The following is a 20,675-nucleotide window of genomic DNA, read 5'->3' on the forward strand; positions in this document are numbered from 1 at the left end:
CAACTAAGTCTAACAGAATTTTTACACATACTTTCAAGCTATAATACTGCTCAAATTTCCAAAACACATGCAATTAAGTATGTTTACATAATAACATATTTTTATAAAACCTGTATTTCTAAGCACTTTATAGGGTGTAAAAACAAGGTTTTGGGATGGGAGATGCTGCTGAGCGAGAGTCCTGTGTTCAATTGAATGCAAATGGGCTTGCTAGTCCAGACTTTCAGGAATGCTATTGTGTCATCACCAAATCGTAGATAGCTCAATTCATATAAACTGCAGCAGACTTAAGTATAAGCTCTTAGCAACCAAGAAATGGATATCACAAGCAACAATGACAAATCACACTCATATTATGCATGTGAGTCTGGTTTTAAGCAAAATTGATACGGAAAATCCAAACATACAAAACAAAGTAGTTACTTGCGTTATAAAATGATTTTCAGACTCATAGAGATTCTCAAGTTTTATATAAATGGCAGCTCCCTTAATGCACTTAAAATATGATTTGTTTTATAAAACTTCAATTTACATACTACTTTTTCCACAACCATTGTGAGGAGCAAAGTAGACCTATATACATAGTATTCCAATCTGTCTCACACATTTAAGTCTATTATCATTATATTTGTAAAAGGCATGTGAGTCAAAAGAATACCCTTTAAGCCACTAAAATAGATTGTAACTATCACCTTTAAATGTGAATATTCTGTGAAACTGAAATATATCAGTGGTATTTATATTTACAGTTTTGGTTTCAACTTTACAAAGTAGATGTAGATTGCACAAACATATAGCTACCATCAGGCCATAATTGGATTTCATTCTGCTGTTATTTATTTTATCAGGCAATAATTGGACTTAATTCTCCTGTTATTTTCCCCTTTAACTATGTAATTGCAAAGATGTGTTAATAACACTTACATTTTAATCAGTCTATTTATGATTTATCAATTCAATATTATACTCCAGAGAATTTAAAAACTCAACCTTCTGCATTGCTTACTGTCCTAACTTCATTCAGGTAAAACTCTCTTTTATTTTGTACTAAGCTCCTTGCCAACTTTAGGAGGTCCATGAGGAGAAGGGGTGAAGACTTGGAGTGAGACATTTAGAGATCTGTGGCCTCTCAGCACACAGCAGACCCAGGCACCAGGGAAGAGAGCACTCAACATATATTAAATGAATGAATAAATGAAGGAAGGAAGGAAGGAGGGAAGAAACAAATTGAGTAAGAGAACCACCTGGAAGGCTTTGTTCACACTAGCATTCAATCCATTATGTTTCTGGAATGTGCAGTATCATAAAGAATTTTCAAGGTTTGAGAAATGACAGAAACTCTGTTTGATTCAATATATGTGTGTGTGTGTGTGTGTGTGTGTGTGTGTGTGTGTGTGTGTGTATTTAAAATCTGTAAAATATTAAGCCCTTTATGACAGAATTATTTAGAAAAATTAAGTCACTTTAGAAGTCAGAAGACAAAGAGGATATTGAAGGGTTCTTTTTCTTACTCACCAAATGCCTGAAGAAAGAAGGCACACAAGTTGGCCCAAGTTCATGCTAAATACCCTTAGCAATGGTGTCAAGTTTGAAGAGTAATATTTTCTTTTTTAGAAATTTGTACAAATTTACCCACTGGTATATGCAGAAGCTATAAAAGTAATTAATTAAGCACTAGAATCGAGATTGCTGTTTGACATTTGTAAGGCCAGACATCTAGTTCTGTTATAGATAGGGTCCTAAGAATGCCATTATCTTGTCTCGAACCATTTTTGCTAAGCTCATACTCATTATGATCTGCTTGTAAAATAGTAAAGGGATAGGGGAAAAAAATCAACCTGAAGGAGTTAAAAATAAAAATTTTCAAGTAAAGTAGGTTTGAAAGTGCTTGGGCCTATAAAGAAAAGCAGAATTCAACCAGTGGGAATGCCAATAAATTAAACTTGAAGTGCTTATGCTTGCATTTGACAATAAAGATTAAAACACAACCTGTATAATTACGCTTTTAAATAAAACCAATTGGATCACACCTGAAAGTCTTGATTTTATAACTCAATATAAATAAAACGAATCTAGAAACAAAGTATTGAAGTAAATAGTAATTATTACACTAAAGATTTTATGGATTTGAGTTCTTCCAGGAGGTCTCTTTTTAAAAAAAATCATAAAATGACTGAGAAATAAAGTATAGTTCATTAAGACTAATGAACTAATTTTGTTATTTGCATGCATGTTTTACTTTCAGGAGAATAAGAACAAACACTAAAGTAGAATCATGTCATTAACAGATCAAGCCACAGTTAAAGTAAAAAAACTATTTTAATCTGATATATGCTGATTTGCCTTCATAATGACTTTCCCAAATATCTGCCTCTGTATTGTGTATTGATCATTATACCAAATAAAAGCGACTTTAAGAAAACTTTGAAAAGTCTTATATTTTATATATAAATATCACCCAAGGATGAGGTGGTTTCTAGGACCTATCTCTGTATCTGACTAATTTAATACTCTAGCTCATTTTATGTGAAATGTAAAATTTCTGTATACTAATATGTGTGTGATCACTTTGACCCACCATTTTCTATTGCGAACTAATAGATGTAAATGGCAATCACTGTAGATATTCAGAGATTTCAGATTGTTAAAACGTTTTTTCTTGAATGTCCTTTACTTTTATATATAGACATGATTGTCTTCTTTTATTTAAAAAGTCCATTTTGCACCATTAATTATTAATCAAGATGATTTCAATTTCAGTAATTTCTAACTGAAAGCCTGCAGCAGGAATTGTTAATAGTAGTAATGTACTATTAGTTATTTTAAAGCTTTAAAAGTAAGTTATCAGGATCCACTTCAATCTTCACATGATAATAAAGGATTATTATGTGCAGTAACCTATTTATGAAAAGGAAACAGTGTGCTTCTTTCAGACACCATCACTTGCTTTAATAAGGAACTGAAAAGCTGGACTACTTTATATGCAGATCACCATCCCAGTTGCATAAGGATTTACAATAGACAAAACAAAACTATTTTTGTTGTAAAGAAAGGCTGTTTGTTTAAATCATACAATAATGTTTGCATCTAAAAATTATTTACAGTCTAATAAGGCTTCCTAAATGTTAAAGTTGGTTAGTTAAAATAATTGACTGCTAAGACTAAAATGAAAGGCTTGCTCAAGCTAACAAGAAAATTTTCAAGTAAAGCATGTCCAAAGAAGGCAGAAGGAAAATAACACTTACTGCTCTGGTTTAGGTAACTGTTAATGGATTTGGAGATGCAAATAAGTACATGATTGGATAGCACCTCATTAACGCTTCAATTAAAGTCAAGAGGAAAATCTAGCTTTGTGAAAGTTGAAAAGGATTCTGTGTCTAATTTTTGATTCTCAAAGAAATAAAATGTAACGTATGTAATTTTATCTCTGCTGTCTTGAATTTGCAGAGAACTTATATGGGAAGTTTTCATCTTACCTTTGAAGTCTTCCTTCAAGGTATTTAATGGCTCTTGTGTCTTGGTTAAATGAGGTGTGTGGCGGCCTCTACTGGTATGTGTTTATAGAAAATGTTGCAATAGGCAGAAAAAATATTAATTTCAATTAAAAAGATAGAAATACATATTTTCATTTAAATATATAAAAATATCTAGTTTGATGCAGAAAAAAATACTGCTAGTTGTGTAATGTACTCTTAATTAGGAAAATAATCTAAAACATTGATCATGTTAGTGTAAAATAATGACTTACGGAAGGGCATTAATTGTTCAATTCACTCTGATATTGGGTTAAATATATTTTATTAATGAATTACTAATCCAGACAGAGGTGACTTATTACCTCTAGTCCATTGTTAAGTCCCCTTAATTGACTTAAATAAAATCACTTAATAACAAACCCAGAAGAAAAGAAATATTTAACATTTAAGTCTATAAATTCCTAAGCTAGAATGACAGGCTGGTTTCTATAACTCAAGCAAATTGTACGTTGACTTAATATAGCTGACATATAGATCTATTTTACATTGATTTCAATTTTAAAAATACAACACTTTAAAATACTTTCAATTTTCAAAGCTAAAAGCAACATTTAAGTAATGTCCTCAAGTGCAAAGGCACTTTAACACAAAATAGCGATGCCCAGGCCTATACTTGGTAACTGAAGATGGCAATACCATAGATCATTATTTACAGAAGAAGTTGTAGTCCCAAAAGACCTTTGGAGATCTTCTACAAAATATTCCCATTTGAAAACTTTGTCTACTATTCCTTCATTCACTATTTCTTTCCACTCCCACACTGGAAAAGAAAGAAAGAAAAAGAAAGAAAGAAGGAAGGAAGGAAGGAAGGAAGGAAAAAAGACAGAAAGAAAGAAACAAAGGAAGAAAGGAAGGAAGAAGGAAAACAAAAGCTAAACAAAGTACATGAAAATGCATTGTAGAAACATTCGTGTTCATTGATGGTTTCTAAGAAAAGAAGGGGGGATGGGGTGGGAGAGCAAGAAAGAAATAATTTAAAGGAAAGCTTGCAAGAGCAATATCATTGTTTCACCCCATCTCCCAAATGCTTTCAGTCTCCCATTAGCACTGAGGAAGGGAGGACACAACAAAAGCAAATGCAGTGCTTCCAACAGTTTGGAGCCGCATCATTTGATGCTATAGGGTTGTAAATGATTTCCTTTCACAGCTGACTGATTGCAGTTTGTTTTTCCAGAACTTCGAGGTAGTCTGGTTCTGATTGCGGCTTAGCTTGCAGTAAAGGGTGGTCTGGCTTTGACTGCCCCACAAAGCATTTTCTGGGAGTTCCATATAAAACGGTTTTATTGATTCTGTCTTGGTTTTGGCGTCGAGATTCATATGAAGGGACAAACTGCCGTTTGGGTAAGGTACAGAAGTTATAGTGGACTAGGCCTGTACTGGGAAGTTCCTTAACTCGCTCAGCAATATTCTGATACAGCAGCTCAGGCTCTCTTGGTGTGGCCTGTTTTTCTAGCAACTCAGTGGCACTTATTGTGTAAGCAAGTGTGGCTGGTTCTTCTTTTTTTTCCTCCAGGTTGCCATAGCTGAAGTCCTGCAAGTTTCGGTAATAGGCTACCGGATCTCCTTCCTTCTGCATGTAGATGGGGTTTTGGCACATCTGACCCACAGGTGGAGGAATGTAATTATAGACATGGCCATCAGCTTTATCATTAGTTTCGGTGTTGTAAGACCCGTATTGTAACTGGAAGGAACTTACATCTAAGTTGTTGGCACTCCTGGGGCCACTTGGCACCCCCTTTCGACGTTTCAGAACGAAGACGAACAGCCCCGCCCCAAAACAGACAGACAGGATGAAAACAACAAGCAATCCTAAAATTAAGACGGAAAGTGGAACTTCAGTGTGTAGTTCAGGATAAGAGCTAGGAGACACACTAAGTGACCTAGGTGTGTCTGTGTTGTGATTCATTGACAAAATAGTTCCATCTGACAAGTTAGGGTTATCTGGACAAATCGCCTCCCTTCCCAGGAATTTCAGTATCTCCCCTGCATGCTTAGCGGGAGACTCACAAGTCACCTCATTGATGATGACAGGAGAATTGGCATGTTCAGTCCAGTCCTTTAACCCCATGATGTCACAGGTGCAGTCCCATGGGTTCTCTTGCAGATCTATCTGGATAAAAGCAGGAAGCTGGTCCAGAACCCCTTTCACAGGCAGGTGAGAAAAATGATTGTTTCTCAGATTCAACCTGGTGAGGGCTGTGGCCCCAAATATGTTGTCAGGTAAGGACCGCAGCAGGTTGTTATTCAGAAACAGGAGCTGGAGGTTAATCAAAGCATCGAAGGTCAGTGGCTTAATTTCCTTAATGACATTATACTCTAAATAGAGATACTGCAAGCTCTGCAGTCCATCAAACATAGAAGGATACAGCACTTCAAGGTAATTGCCATTTAGATAAAGTCTTCGTAAACTGGTCAGGTTTGTAAAGGCACCTTCCTGGATGACGGCAATCCTGTTGTTTCCTAAATGCAACAAGTCCAGTGAACTGTATTCTAGGAGGTCGTTCTTATAGACTGTTTGCAGATAGTTCCCTGTTAGGTAGAGTTTCTTTGGACTAGTAGGTTTCGGCTGCAGGTCAGAGATGTTAGTGAACTTCCTTTCTTGGCAGTTAACATTTAGACCATTGTCTGAGCTCTGAGAAGTACAGACACAGCTGCTGGGACAGGTGAGGGCCACAGGGGACTTGGTCTGGTACACCATGATCGGGCCAAAGCTTTGTCGGTCTTTTGACACAGTCACTCGAGGCGTTGGACGATTTCTCATTTTGGGTGGCCTGCTGGCTTTTGGAGCCCTGGTTGGGTTGAGAGCAGGATTCACTGTAGGGGACAGCCTTTGGACGTGTGTGTCTGAATGACTACTCCTCTGACTAGAATCACCACTGGCACTTTTTCTGGGACAGAGGTCTTGTCTGGTCAGTTGGGTCACATCTTTCCCATGTAACCTGAAAGGAGTTTCACAGACGATCTCCCCCACAAAAACAGTAATGGTGTCCAGCCATGCCTTGAGAGGAAGTAAGTCGCAGGTGCAATTCCATGGGTTTTCTTCCAGCTGAATTTCCATGATTCCTCCAATATGTTCAAGGACACCAGCGAAAGGCATTACTTTCAACCTGTTTCCCCTCAGGTCTAAGTGAGTCAGCAAGACAAACCGAAACACATTGCTGGGCAGAGACAGCAAAAGGTTGTCATTCAAAATGAGCACTTTGAGCTTATTTAGTTTGCTGAATGCCCCTGCCTCAATGGTGCCTATGTAATTGTAGTCAGCTTGGAGGTACTCTAGACTCTCTAGGCCTAGAAAAGTGTCCTCTCGCAATACCTCCAGTTTGTTGTTATTGAGGTGCAGTCTCTTGAGAGTCTTCAGACCGTTAAAAGCCCCAGGCCGGATTTCCTGCAGCCCATTGTTACCTAGATGAAGAGTCACTGCGTTTGAGTAATTGACAAATTCGTTTGGATACAGTCTGGTCAAGAGGTTGCCATTGAGAAACAGCTGATAGATGCGATACTGGGGGGGTTGAAGCAAACTGACAGTTGTAAATCCTTTGTTTTCACAGTTAATGTTCAGTACATTTTCCTTCTCTTCGCACAAGCAGCGGATCTTGCAAATGTCTTTGGCAGTTTTGCGACTCTCGGTCTGTAAGATCCCGGCCACAGTTAACACACTGAGGACCCAAACGCCGCTCAGCATCTTTAGGCACCTTCAATATCAGCTCAGGTACCTACAGGCAAACCTTGAGTGAGGGGCAGCGGGAGAAAGCGGGATGCAGGGAAGAAAGAAACAAGGAAGCCCGATTAAAATGGCAAAGCTAGGAGGCAGGCCGGTGGGAGGGAGAGTGAGGGGGTGGGCAGCAAGGAAGAATGAAATCATTGCGTATTTCAATGCAGTTTCTTCTCTTTCTCTCTACCCACTACCCCCAGCCCACCCACACAACGCATCCTGAAACACACATGCTTGCACCTGATATCCTGGCGGGTCACAGCCAGCCACGGAGTCATTAGTAATCGAGTTGTCCTACTAAATCCGGCCCATCTCCTCCTCCCCTGGGGTATTTTGATGAAATCTCAGGCTGATTGCCCGTCTTGGGTTTGCAGTAGAAATTGCTTTACTTTTTTTTTTTAACTGCACAAAAAGGGAGTGGAAAAATTAAGAGTCAGGGGGCTGGCGGAGGGGACAGAACGAAAAGACAAGTCTGGGTTGGGGGTACTCACGCATCAGGAGAAGACAGGACTCCTCTCCTCTTCAGTCCACCAGTAGTTTAGCATCTTCGGGAAGAGAGGGAGAGCAAAGTAAAAGAAGATGCCTCTTGCAGTAGTGGGGGATGCTCTGCTTTTTGTTGCTTGATTTAATTTGATTGGGGGGTTGGGGTACGCAGAAATTAGAAATCCGGCTGGCAGCCAGACAGGACGGTGAAGACTGGAGTAGAAAGAAGCTGCGCTGCTGGAAACCAGGGGTGCGATTGCACAGGGAGGTCTTTTAGACTGGGTCACTGCGGGCGGTTGCCACAGCGGAGCCTGGGCGCGCGCTTTCAATCCAGTGGCGGTGGCAGCTGTGCGTCTAGCAGTTTGAATTTGAGAGGTTTTGCAAGCTCCTCGGGACAGGACTAGGGGTGACGTCACGGGGAATCGGAGTGTGGGCAGAGTATTCAGGGCGCTTGGTGGGGGAGGGTGGGGCAGACGTTTCCCTTCCCTGTGAGTGAAGGCTTTGCACAGCTCAATTCCCAGCTGCGTCAGTTGCTTCAGAATTACTCTATCTCCAGCCAGGCTAGCGGCAAGAGAAACTCCTTCTGAGTTTCTTGTTTCTTAAGCAAGCGGCCTTTTGGTGCTGCCTTCATTGAAACTCCACAAATTCAGACCAGTCCAAGTAATCTCCTTCACTTGACCTCTGTCACCTACACATGGCATAAGGACAGTAACTTGGCCATTAAGGCTGCTCTAATGCCAGACTACCAAGGAAGGATGCATACCCTCCCAGGAACTTATATGTGTGAATGTGTGTGGTGCTTCTTGCTAGAAGACTGACAACAGCTAGGCAGACAGCTAGCTGAGATGCTTTTGGTGCAGCGTCGGGTATTCTTGCACTAGTGTATCTGTGTGGGAGTGAGAAGAGTTCTCCAAGGGATCCAGGGGATCGATACTTTATATACAGAGCTGTTTCAGTACTTAGGGAATTACTTTCTTGGTGGTGACCAGCCAAACAGCTATTTGACTGGACTCTGGAAAGGCAGCTCAACTTTAATTCGTAGACTGAGCCAAATAAAAATAAAATGCTTCTCCCCCCTGAAGTTTATACTTAGCCAGATAATGAGGTTTAAACGTGTGCTTTTTGCCTGAAGGAAAGTGAAGTGGAGTGGGTGTCAGAAAAGCATTGCCAGGCTGAGTCTCAGCTAGGAGTGGGAGCCAACGGAAGAGTTATTGAGTCCTCTAGGTTGCAGGGGCAGGGACCACCCCTCCCCTCCCCCCAAAAAAAGCAGGGAAGAATGCAGGGCAAGAGAGCTGACTCCTGCTGAAGAAAAGGGTAAAAGGAATTATGAGCGGAGATGCAGAATACCAGGGTTCTTGACGTAATTCTGTGGCCATGCCTGTCATTACTTTTAGAATCTTACTGTTTCCATTTGCTAATGCTGATGAGAGTGTTGGTCCTCTGGGCCATGATGTTGCATTTGGTTTCAAATAACCTTTCTAGAGCGTTACTAATTGGCTAGGTGTTGGATTTTTGCCTGCATTATCTCTTTTCTCCTTAATATATTATTACTCCTTGAATCCAGGAGTCCCAACTGGGGAGCCCATTTGCATGTGTGAATAATGCCTACTGTTGCTTGGGGGAGCTATAGGCCACCTCTGATAGAAAAGAAGAGGGAAGTCGGGGAAAACACAGGGAAAGAAACCGAAGAAAGGGGCTGATTAAATGTGCCTATTCCACAAAACAATTCACCTTACATTCCCTGCCTCTTCAGATCTGTGACAGAATTTATGCAGGGTCCCATTGCCTAGCCAAAATGAAAGACAGGCAGTGCCACAGGCAAAATAAACCATTTACAGATGGAAAACCACCCATTTAGTACCTTTTCTCTCCCTATTAAGCAGAACTCTTAGGACTGTGTAGCTTATACAAGTTTCTTCCTCCCTAAGAAAGATTGGGGCAGTTTATAAAGTTCAGCACTAAGGCCACCTGTGGCACTGTGATCTCCTGCCCCATTCTGTCTGGCTTTTACTCTTCCCTCCTTCTCCTTTCAAGAAAAGTCTTTGACTATGATTCAGGATTGCCCTTTATTCTGTCATTTCTTTTTGGCCTTTAGCAAAATCTATTCACTTTGGAGCCTTAATTGTTCTTCTGTGGCCCATAGGGCAACCATGAGACTAACATAGAAGTCCTGGGATTGGGTCATGCAGTTGTGGATAGCCTCTCATTCTATTACAGGTACATTGTTACATGCTGGCAGAGTGATGCGTTGTGAGCAAAATTAGGTTCCTTTCATAAGAAAGGTGCACTTTTCTATGTAATTCTAAACATTAAAAATACATTGTTACTAGGGATATACTATTCAGTCTTTCACTTAACAAACATTTGCTAATTAGGTTGATTAGGTTGGTATGTGACAGCTAAAAAAAAAAAACACTAACAAACTAGAATTATTTTACAGATCAGGTCATTCCTCAGCCAGGTAACTTGCTGACTTGGTTAACTTCAAGAAACTAAAATTAGAAACAGAAACCAGGGATTCTGATTAACAGTGTGTTCTACAGAGTCCAGTACTGCTTAATATGAATTAGCAAATTATATACCTAAATTTAATGGGGCATTTTACACAAATGTGCTCATTTTTACTGCAAAAATAAATATAATTAGTATTACTTATCAAATACAGAAAAATCTTCAAGACAGATAATTTTGTGTAGCCTCTCTGGAGAACATGACTGTTTTGCTACAAAGGAAAGAAAAAGTGAAAAGAGAGAGAAAGAAGAGGAAAGGAAAATGGAGAGGAGAGGAGAGGCACAATAACGGATTTGAAGGTTTTCAAATTCTTACCACTAACACAATAAAGGAAATCTGGTGCTAATCTAACTGTTGTGAACCACACCAAGAACCCTGAAGTACCAGGTTTTCATTCCACAGTTCCATTTCTGCAAGAGTCAATTTACTCTGCCACTGTATTTTCTACCTGCATTTGAGCATTTACAGCCACTTTCAGAAACATGATTGCTATTGGAAGCAAATGAGCCTCAAGCCCAAGAAACACTTTTAAGTAAGTTTTATCTGGCCCAGTGTATCTCTGAGAACTGCTAAGAAGAGTGGGTTTTTAAGGAGCTGGCTTTAAAGGGTCAGGTTGAACTGGGAACCTCAGAATAGCAGGAACAGATGCTTAAATAAGCAAAATGTTTGTTCTTCTCCTTAAAGAAAGGATAATTGACATGCATACTCCATTGCCTCACCCTCTTTTGTCAGTAACCAGCTAGAGCTGGGCTCAGGTTATCCAAGCTTTTTCCACAGGTCATGGAGGGGGCCAGGCTGCAACTCAGAGTCCATTTTCATCTCTGAAATCCTTATGGCCATAGCCAGGTGAGAAGTCCAGAAGGCCTGCAACCTTCTTCTTTAGCCTCCTGGCTGCTTGCCCCAAGCTAATCTCTCTTCTGAGGAGACCCAGGCTCTAAGGGATTTTCCCTTTGCAAGGATAAGGACGACACACCAGCCCTAGAGTAGCCCTACCTTTCCTACACCCTAGCAGCTAACATCTTTATGCCAGGGGGTGACCTCGTAGTCGAGAAGGCCACTCACTCTGCCCTTGCCATCGGCATCGGGCACTGTGAATGAAAGGAGCATTTCACCAGCAGATCTTGCATGGGTCATCCCAGGCAGCAACGGTGGTCGCCTAGCTATGGGACTCTTGGATCCCTACCACACCCGCGGAAGGTCAGGGAGCGGAAAAAAAAGAGGGTACTGAGGGGACAGGGCTATTAACAAGGGCTGACCATGGTGAGTAGAACCTAGCCTCCCCCTGCTCACACCGACTTTGGCCAAAGGAAGCTGGCTCTAGGATAGCAATGCCAAGGCATTCCCCAGTGTTCTGAACTTACCGAGAGAGAGCGCACCGCCTCGATCTTTCCGCCTGAGCCTCCGGCAGCATCGGCAGCATAGGCGACTCTGAGAGGCTCCGAAGCCTGCACCGCCTGGGTACCAGCCGGGCGGGCGGCCGCTCAGTGGCACAGCAGCGAGAAGCGCAGGCGGTGCCCCCCGCCCCCACCCCAGGGCAGGCAGATCCTTGCAGGAGCAGCTCGCCACCCAGCAGCGCTACTGGCAGAAGGAGGAAGGGAAGGAGAGGGGGAAAAAAGAGAAAGGGAAGGAAGGATGGCTGCCCCTCTTCTGCACTTATCAATCACCCTGCAGATCAAAAGTCCCTGCTGTGCACTCCGGAGGGGGATGTACCAGCCCACAAAGGAGCCGCTGCTCCAGTTCTCTGACAAGCGCTGCAGAGCACTGCTCTTGTCTGTTGGCCCCTCTTTACTGGAACTCTGCCCAGCTCTTGTTTGCCGCCCCTCAGACTAGATCAAGTGAAATAAGGATGTCATTTGCTTTATATCATATCTGAGGCAACCTAAAGACCCCTGGGCGGAAGTTATGGACACGTGGGAAAAAAATAAAACAATCAGTGATCAGAGTTGGACACCTTCTTGTAATGCTGCTGCCTCCCTTAACTAGTATGCACCCAATCCCTGGAGTTCAAAGTGCAAGTATTTAAGGACCTCCTCCCAGGATGGTAAACAAAGTATTTTTATATTATATAGTGCTCAGGGAGAGTCGTGCAAGCAAACATTTGTACAAAAGGCAAGACTTAGCAGTGTTCTAGACACTGCCTTTACAGTGAGTATTTGTGTGTTTAAGGGGGTTGCCAGAGCCCTCTTTCTTGCCCTCTGCTTTTTTCCCCCTCTCTCATTTCTTCTTCCTCTTTATTAGTAGTCTTGACTGATTCATTTAAAGGAAGACACTCATTCAAAGAGTCGGTGTCGTTCAAGAAGGTGGTGAGGATTTTGCAAAGAGCATTGCAGTTCTCCTGAAGACCTAGCTCCCTTGCAGCTGCTTCCCAACTCTCCAAGAACATTTTGGATAAAATTGCAACTGGTTCAGTTAAACAAGGAATAGGGAGTTAATTTTCTGGTGCCAAGACAGTGGCCACCTCGTCTTAAATGAGATGGTCCCTCACGGAAGTCCCCATAGCTTCTTGGCCTTTTTCCTACAATCTCCCAGAGTCTGTGAAATCCCACTTACTCAGAAAACTGGAGAGTTGGTAGGAAACAGCCAGAAAAAGAAAGAAAGAAACAAAAGAAAGAAAAAAGAAAAAGAAAAAATTATGCCAAGGGAGAGATGCCAAATTAGAGCAAAAACTAGCTAGGAAGCTAAGGACTCTATATTCGGGTTTATCTGCTTTTAGGGTTATTGCCCATACGTTTAAGCTAGGTTCACACAGCACCGACTTCCTCCTCCTTCCTCTTGAGAATCTTTTGTGCTCCTTCCTTTTTTCTTTGGCTTTCTTTTTCTAATGGTTGCTTAAGGAGACTGTATTGAGCTTTTAAAAAAGAATACTACTGATAATCTTATATTATTAACAGGTGAAGTATACTTTAGTAATAGCTCAATTAACTGCCTAAATTTATCTCTTGGATGAAAGGATCATTAATGTTCCTCTTACATCATTATTAATAAAGGTTATTTTTAATTTTCTACCATTCTGATAAGTAATATCAGAGTAACATATTTTTGAACAAAGCATGTGGACAGGCTGTTTTCAACTACATAGAAACATTCCTCTTTTAAGTAACATGCTTGTTTATGAAAAAGCATTCAACGTGTTGCTTTCTAAACATTTTAGTGGCAGTAGATGCACATATATTATTATTGAGGGCAGTTAGCTAATTTGTTACTTCTCTGTGGTTCCCTCATTTCTGTGTCATCTTCTTGCAGTTATTTAATGAGTGCTATAAACAACTACAAAGCATTAAACTAAGAGATCATTCAGATGTAAAAATAATGAGACAGTCTGCTGGAGGAAGTGGACTATTCTGAGAAGGGTGGTGTGTCTCTAGCCAAAGGGAACACACACACACACACACACACACACACACACACACACACACACACACACACTAGTCCACACATTTAGCAAAGTACATAATACTAGCAATAAAAAGAAAGTGATATTTCTTTGGATCTAGTGGGCCTAGGTAATGGATGGAAAGCATCTCTTTTAATTAGTGTTGTAAGCAAGTCTCACATGCTTACCAGTCTTCAGAAGGCGTTTAGCAACCTGCCTTTCCACATGGGAGGACAGTGAGAGTAAGATACAATTAAAATGAACACACTATGCTTTTGGTCAGCAGAAATTTTTCAGGTACGTGAGGAGAGTTTTGAAATGTATTTTGAATTTTCACATACACACTAAATGATGAGCAATATCAAGTTTTGTGAGAGCTGTTGTACAGATAATTACAGTCGAAGAGAGCTTGAAGCATGTGAAAAATTAACTGTGCCAATTTATTTGAAAGCTACATTATACTGACTTTTCTAAAGGTTTCTGTTTTAGGGGAAATTTTCCAAGTAAAATGGAATACAAAAGATACATGGATTTTCATGTGTTTTTATTAGTACAAGTCACATTCTCCTGCTATATAGCAGGAATGTGATGTATTGTGATGTTGTGTGCTTTTTGTCTATTGTATGGTTTGTTTTATTAAAAGATTAGAGATCCTTGACTGTAGTTCAAGTAATACAATTGATAAAATAAAAATTTGCTTATATTTTTATAAATTTAATCTCAATCTTATTATAACTTCTTATATCATGTTTGGTGGATATTCCTGGGAGTCCTTTACTTTTATTTAAAGGAAAATGAAAAAGTAGTGGATCTGAGAGAATGGAGGTGGGGGAAGGGACTGAGAGGAGGGACTGAGAGGAGGGGAAACTACAGTCAGAATGTGATGTATAAGAGAAGAATGAAAATAAATTAAAAATTAAAATCAGAAATTTCATCTATGATGGAAAAACATGTTTCTGTAAGATATACAAATACTATCAAGTTCCTATGTAGTACATAATTCATCTGAGAATCTTATTTCTCTACATTTTACCCTAGAATTAGGAAGCGTCAGATAAACAGACAGAATGGAAGAAGAGTAAGTAAATTCTAAGACTGCTGCCTTTTCAGATAAAACTGTTTCTTTGAAGGAAACATTTTTGAGGTATATTGCTTAAATATAGTAGTTTATTTTTATTATAAATTATTTACATTACATTTCTATTGTAATCCCCACGCTCTTATCTTCCTGTTCTCACTCTCATTTATGAAAGAACCCCAAAGGACAGACAAATTACTAAATAAATGAACTTGACATAAAGAGGACATGCCCTTAATACCAGTGATTACAGTTTAAAGTTTATTTTAGTCTTTGGTTTCTGATGTTATTGAAAGTATAGACATTTTAAAAATTCAGTTCAATTATTCTAATTATTTTGGCATGGGTTTTTATCTTCTTTTGAATAGTGTGCCAGCACCCAGAGCAGTTTCTCTTTTAATTAAACGCATGTCTAAGTACTTTAACCCAAAGATCTGGGCTCATATCCCATTACTTCTTCATCATGGGTCCGTGGGAAGTCCTTCACCTCTTTCAGTTTCCCCATGTGTAAAATTACTGATACTATACACATGACATCGGAACAGGATGCATACAATACTCTTAAACATTTCCATGTGGTACACAAAAATGCAGGGAAACCTTGAAACTAAGACTTCATTTTTTAATTAATTAATTTATTCACTTTACATCAAGATCATGGCCCCCTCCTTCCTCTCCTCCCTTCCTTCCTCTTCCCCTATTTCCTCTCCCATGTTCTGAAGAGTAGGGAAGCCCCACCCACATCAAGTCACATCAGGACTAAGAGCATCCTCTTCCCCTGTGGCCTGGGAAAGCAGCCCCACCAGTTGGAATTGATCGAAAGGCAGGCCACAGAGTCTATGTCAAAGCCAGTTTCTGCTCCCCCTACTAGGGGACACATAGAAAGCTTGAGCTGCCCATCGGTTATATCTGTGTAGGGGGTCTTTGCATAGTTCTGAAACAAAGACTTCTTTAACTCATTTCTTAAAGTAAAATATAACAATTTTAACATAATCTAATGATTTCAGCAATAAAGGAAAACTTTTAATTTTTCTTAATACAGAATTAGAAAAACTTGTGATTCCTGTTACTGCTGACTATTCAAACAAAAACTTCATCTTATTTTCCACTCCCACCCCCCAAATATCTATATGTGTGTGATGGTATATGTTGTGAAATTAACAGGATCTAGAATTACCTAGGAGAAAAATCCTTGGCTGTGTCCGTAATGGAATTTCTAGATGAGGTTATTTAAGATGGCGAGACCCACTCTAAAACCCTCATTCTGAGGGATAGAATCCTAGAGTGAAAAATAAAAAAAGAGGTGAGTGTCAGTCGTCATACTTGTCTGCTTCTTCAGTGTAGATGATGTGACCAGTTGCCTCCTGCTTGCATGAATTCCCTTGCAGTGATAGACTGTATCCCTTGAAACTATACGTCAAAACAAGCTCTCTCTCCTTGAAATTGTTTTTGTCATGTCTTTTATCACCATACTGAGAAAGGTAAATAATGAGATATGTATATACTGGAGTTGTTCATCCTCATCATGACTGACATTACTACTTAATGACACAGTGAGAGCCAGATCTTAGACTGCCTGATAGTATTTTGTTCCATACTACACTCTTCAATATTTTGTGCTCTAAGATCCAACAGTGGAGGAAGGCTGCACAAATTTGTGCTGCTCCTCTGGAAGAAATGGGTTGCATACCATGACCCTGGGTAGTCAGGGACAGAAACAAGAATTTTACAGCCATAAATATTCTATACAATATTTGTTGCCTATGGCCTATCGAGTTGATTTTAGAGGTGACTAATAGCTTCTATCTCATAGTTTGAAAACACCAACTCACTAGATTGGACAAGAAAGAAAGGAAAATTGAACAGAAAAGGGAAAAATTGGCAACAGAGGCAGAGGGGAGAAAATAAATACATGTGATACAAAATGACAGAAGAATTATAGTGCTTGGCCAGTTATATCAAGTGCCATCTACAAATGGCTCCTATTCTCTGAGGATTCTAGATCGTCCGTATTGTTGGATAAGTCCAGTGATTTATCAACAAGAACAGTGTTTAAGCTGACTGAGCTTGGAAGTCAATATGTATGGCAAAAGCCACAGATTGTACAGATAAGACGTAGGACAACAGTAAGGATATATTTCATTTATCTTAACACAGTCTAGTTTATTAATCTCACTGCAACTGGACATTTTATTTTGACCTGGAGTTACAACCTAATATGTTTAGAAGCTAACCAAATTTATTAGGATTGATGTTGCACTTTATTGGAATGCTATAATGATATTGAGTCTCTGTGCTCTTATCTTGATTTTGTTTACATATTTATATTTAGCTAGTATAAATACATGGTAAAGTATGTGCTATGATGGAGAGTTTGATTCTGACTTTGCTGAAAGATTCTAAAATATCTGCCTGCTAGGTGTCCAGTTTTAAAGAAGTTAAGCCAGAAGAGCAGCTACTAAAGAGTTATATTAACTGTTTCTGATTTTTAAAAATATCTTCATTTGTTAAGAGGACAAGTCTAATATTAGAAATGGTAGCTATGCCATACTACAGATATACCCTAAAATTGCAATTTTCACAAAACAAAGTATATTTTAAAAATTGTGAATATGACAGTGAGGTAAGAGCTAGAATGAAAATAAAATCATTTCCAAATAAGAATTAGATGCAATATTCAATGATCACTTTATTTTTACCTTGAATCCTGATGAATTATTATTTAGATGTGACATTAGTTCACCTTTTCCTTTTGTTATGTCTCTAGCAGCCCCTAAATAATACTATAATAACATGTAACATATAGCTCTAGTCATCTGATTATTGTTATTGCTCTTGAGGTCACCCTCCCTAAGTCAGTAACAAAGGCCCTAAAGTATATTCTATAACTGTTGCACATGTCTATAGACTTAACTTTTGATATCTTAAATATATCTGTTGTGAGAAAACTATGCAATTTATCTAAAAAGCATCATTTTGGTTGAACCCAGGAAACCATGAAAATACTGGAGACACAGATGTCACCACATTGTTGCTCCACTTTTTCAGCCAATAGTATTAGTGGTTATTTTTTATTATTTATGTATACATTTATATTATTGCACATAAATAAAATAAACTACCTACAGCAAGAAGAACCATGAACCAATCAGGAATAACATAAATGTTACATTCACAGTGTTTTGGCTATTTGTATTTAGCAACTTTGAAGAAAACATCTTCCCTATCTTGGTGAGTCTAAAATTCTGAATGTAAGTCAATATCTATCATATCTCATCTCTATCAACTTAAATCATGTATCTAGACCTAAAAATATCTTAACTCTTAAACAGATAAGTTTAATCGTAAAAATAAACTATCTGGTCTTCAACCCTATCAGAGACTTGAGAAGGAATAAAATGGATTACCTGAGTATACTGGGAGTGCAGGTTTGGGGCCAGAAGGCTGAAGATGATGCTCCAACGTTGTAAAGAGTTTTGGATGACTATTCAAGTAGCAAACTGTCTCTGTTATCTTCTCATTGATACTATTTTTGAAAATATCCTTTTGGGGGTTTTTGTTTATTTTCAGATTATAATTAATTACAATATTTCTTCATTCCCATTCCTCCCTCCAAGATATCTCATATATTACTCCCTGCTCTCCTTCAAATTCATAGCCCTCTTTCTTCATCAATTATTATTGCATACATATATTTTTCCCAAATATAGCCTGTTGAGTACATATAATGTAACTTGTATGTATGTTTTGGTGAAAGCTGTTTGGCACTGGAAAACTAGCTGCTGTGATTTTTCTTAGGGAAGGCCATCTATCTTGCCCCCAGCTTTCTGCAGTTGCCTAGTATTTTATGTAAGGTTGAGGGCCTTGTTTAGCTTACATTTGGGCAGTCATGTTGTGACTTTATAGATATAGCTTCTGATGTTACTAGGAGACACAGTCTCATAACAAACTCCTTGATCCTCTGGCTCTTACAGTCTTTCTGCCCTCTCTTCTGCAATGTTCTCTGAGCCTTAATTGTGGGAATATTTTATAGATGTGTCCATTGGGACTTGGCTCTACAACTCTGCATTTTGATTGATTGTGGTTTTCTGTAGTAGTCTCTGTCTATTGTAAAGAGAAGTTTCCTGGATGAGGGGGTTAAAGACTATATTTATATATCCCCACAAGAACAAATGTTTATAGATGGCCATTAGGGATTATGATGGTTTAGTAAATTAGTGGTTGCAGATTAAGCTCCAATAACCATGTTTTCACTAGGTTAGCCAATACTGGGCATGGTATCCTTCTTGTTGAACTGGTCTTAAGTCCAATTAGAGAATTGTTGGTTATTGCCAAGATATACACACCACTAGGGCACCATTAGGGTTATTGTAGTTCATAGGCATCCTAGCTGGATAGGACTGTTAAATGTTTCCCTTATGTTGCAGTTATTTTGCCAGAATGGCTTAATCATGTTTATTATTAGGTCTATAATTATTATTACAGCAGTATTTTTTAACCTGCTAGCAATCAATCAAGACACAGGCACCTGTTATATTTTAAAATAGCCTTAGTTAACCTGAGGCAGAGCAGATATTAATTCCCTAAACTACTACCCATGGTGGGGGAAGTATAGAATACCTGTCCCAATCCCATGCCATCTGCTTCTAATAATTTTTATCAAGATACCTCCCATCCATAATCCCAAATACTTGCTAATTATCATCATCTGGGCTGTCGCCATCCATTCCGGCCATGTGCCTCTCCTCCCCCAAAACCTATGGCCCAGCCTTCTTCTCCTCCCTTCTCCTCAGGTCTCTCTTCCTCCCCAGATTCTCTCTGTTTCTCCAAGCCCTGGAACCTTAGCCACGGCTATCCCATTGTCTTGCCCAAGTGTGATGGCCTTTTATTGGCCAAAAAGGTTAGGCTCTTAGACAAGGTACAAGTGGGGCACAGAGACAGCAAGCAGTAATTAACATCAAAATACTCCAGACCAACCTTCAATACCCTTCTTTGGAAGCTTGCATGGTACCATCTAGTACCATAAAAGCTAGTCCTCAAGAACGGGGGAATCAGATCAATTCCAGATTAAGAGGTCTCTGGGCCCTGTTTCTGAAGTTCATAGTGTCTTTAGCAGTAAGGACTTGGAGGTAATCAAGAGCAACAGCAGTAGACTATATGTTTTGGGAATCTCCTGGACAGTTCTTACAAACAACTCAAAAGAGGAATTTTTATTTCTGATATTGGGATTTTGATTAGGTGGTCTTTGGTGCTTGGAGGGAGAACTATCAGCCTAAGAAAGAAAAGTTCAAGCCAAGCGATGGTGGCACACGCCTTTAATGCCAGCCCTTGGTAGGCAGAGGCAAGCAGATGTCTGTGAATTTAAGGCCAGTGTGATCTACAAAGCCAGTCCAGGACAGTCAAGGCTACACAGAGAAATATTTGTAAATAATTAATAATATGATTAATAATTAATTAATAATATAATTCCTTGTGGCCTTTTCAGTATTCTATATTGTTATTTTATCTACCTCTTCTCTTCTCCTATATTTAACCTTCACCCCCCCTTCCCTAAGGAGCTCCCTTATTTCCCCTATTAGGTCACTTCTATCCTGCTATTCCTCTCCAGTGCCCCCTATCCTGGCAATGGTCTCATTTTATTTTTCTAGATTATGTAGTTTCTATACACTATATATTCCATCTGGAGACTTGGAGCTAGGATCTTCCAATAAGAGAGAATATGGGGCTCTTGACTTTCTTGATCTGAGTTACCTCAATCAAAATGAACTATAAATTTCCATGGTAGGACTGCTTTGAAATAGATCCAAAAGATTTTGTTGTGTTGTGTTTTCATTTACATTTAACTTTTTGGAAGCTTGTTTTTCTTAATTTCTTTTTTGACTTTTAAGTAATTAGGTATTTCATTTCCATGTCTTTGAATATTTGCTAGAGTTTTGTTTTTGTTTTTGTTTTTTGTTTTGTTTTTTTTTTTTGTCTGTCAAA

The 20,675-nt window shown here is 39.2% G+C and overlaps 1 protein-coding gene across 11 annotated transcripts in view; it reads right to left on the minus strand.

The window, feature by feature from the left end:
• The window catches only part of SLITRK2 (SLIT and NTRK like family member 2), a 79,878-nt gene extending 67,900 nt beyond the window's left edge, over positions 1 to 11,978 (minus strand). For 5 of the 11 annotated variants that reach the window (XR_014780790.1, XR_014780791.1, XR_014780792.1 and 2 more), the window contains exon 1: positions 7,740 to 8,951. Coding sequence is in view for 5 of the 11 variants with exons in the window: in XM_084790884.1 (XP_084647010.1) it covers positions 4,678 to 7,218 (2,541 nt within the window). In the remaining 6 variants the exon portion in view is untranslated. The other 6 variants (XM_084790884.1, XR_014780793.1, XM_084790886.1 and 3 more) reach the window with 6 other exon arrangements.
• Positions 11,979 to 20,675: the final 8,697 nt, after the last annotated feature.

This window comes from Acomys minous, assembly GCF_964271855.1.
Source record: "Acomys minous genome assembly, chromosome: 7".
Lineage (NCBI taxonomy): Eukaryota > Metazoa > Chordata > Mammalia > Rodentia > Muridae > Acomys > Acomys minous.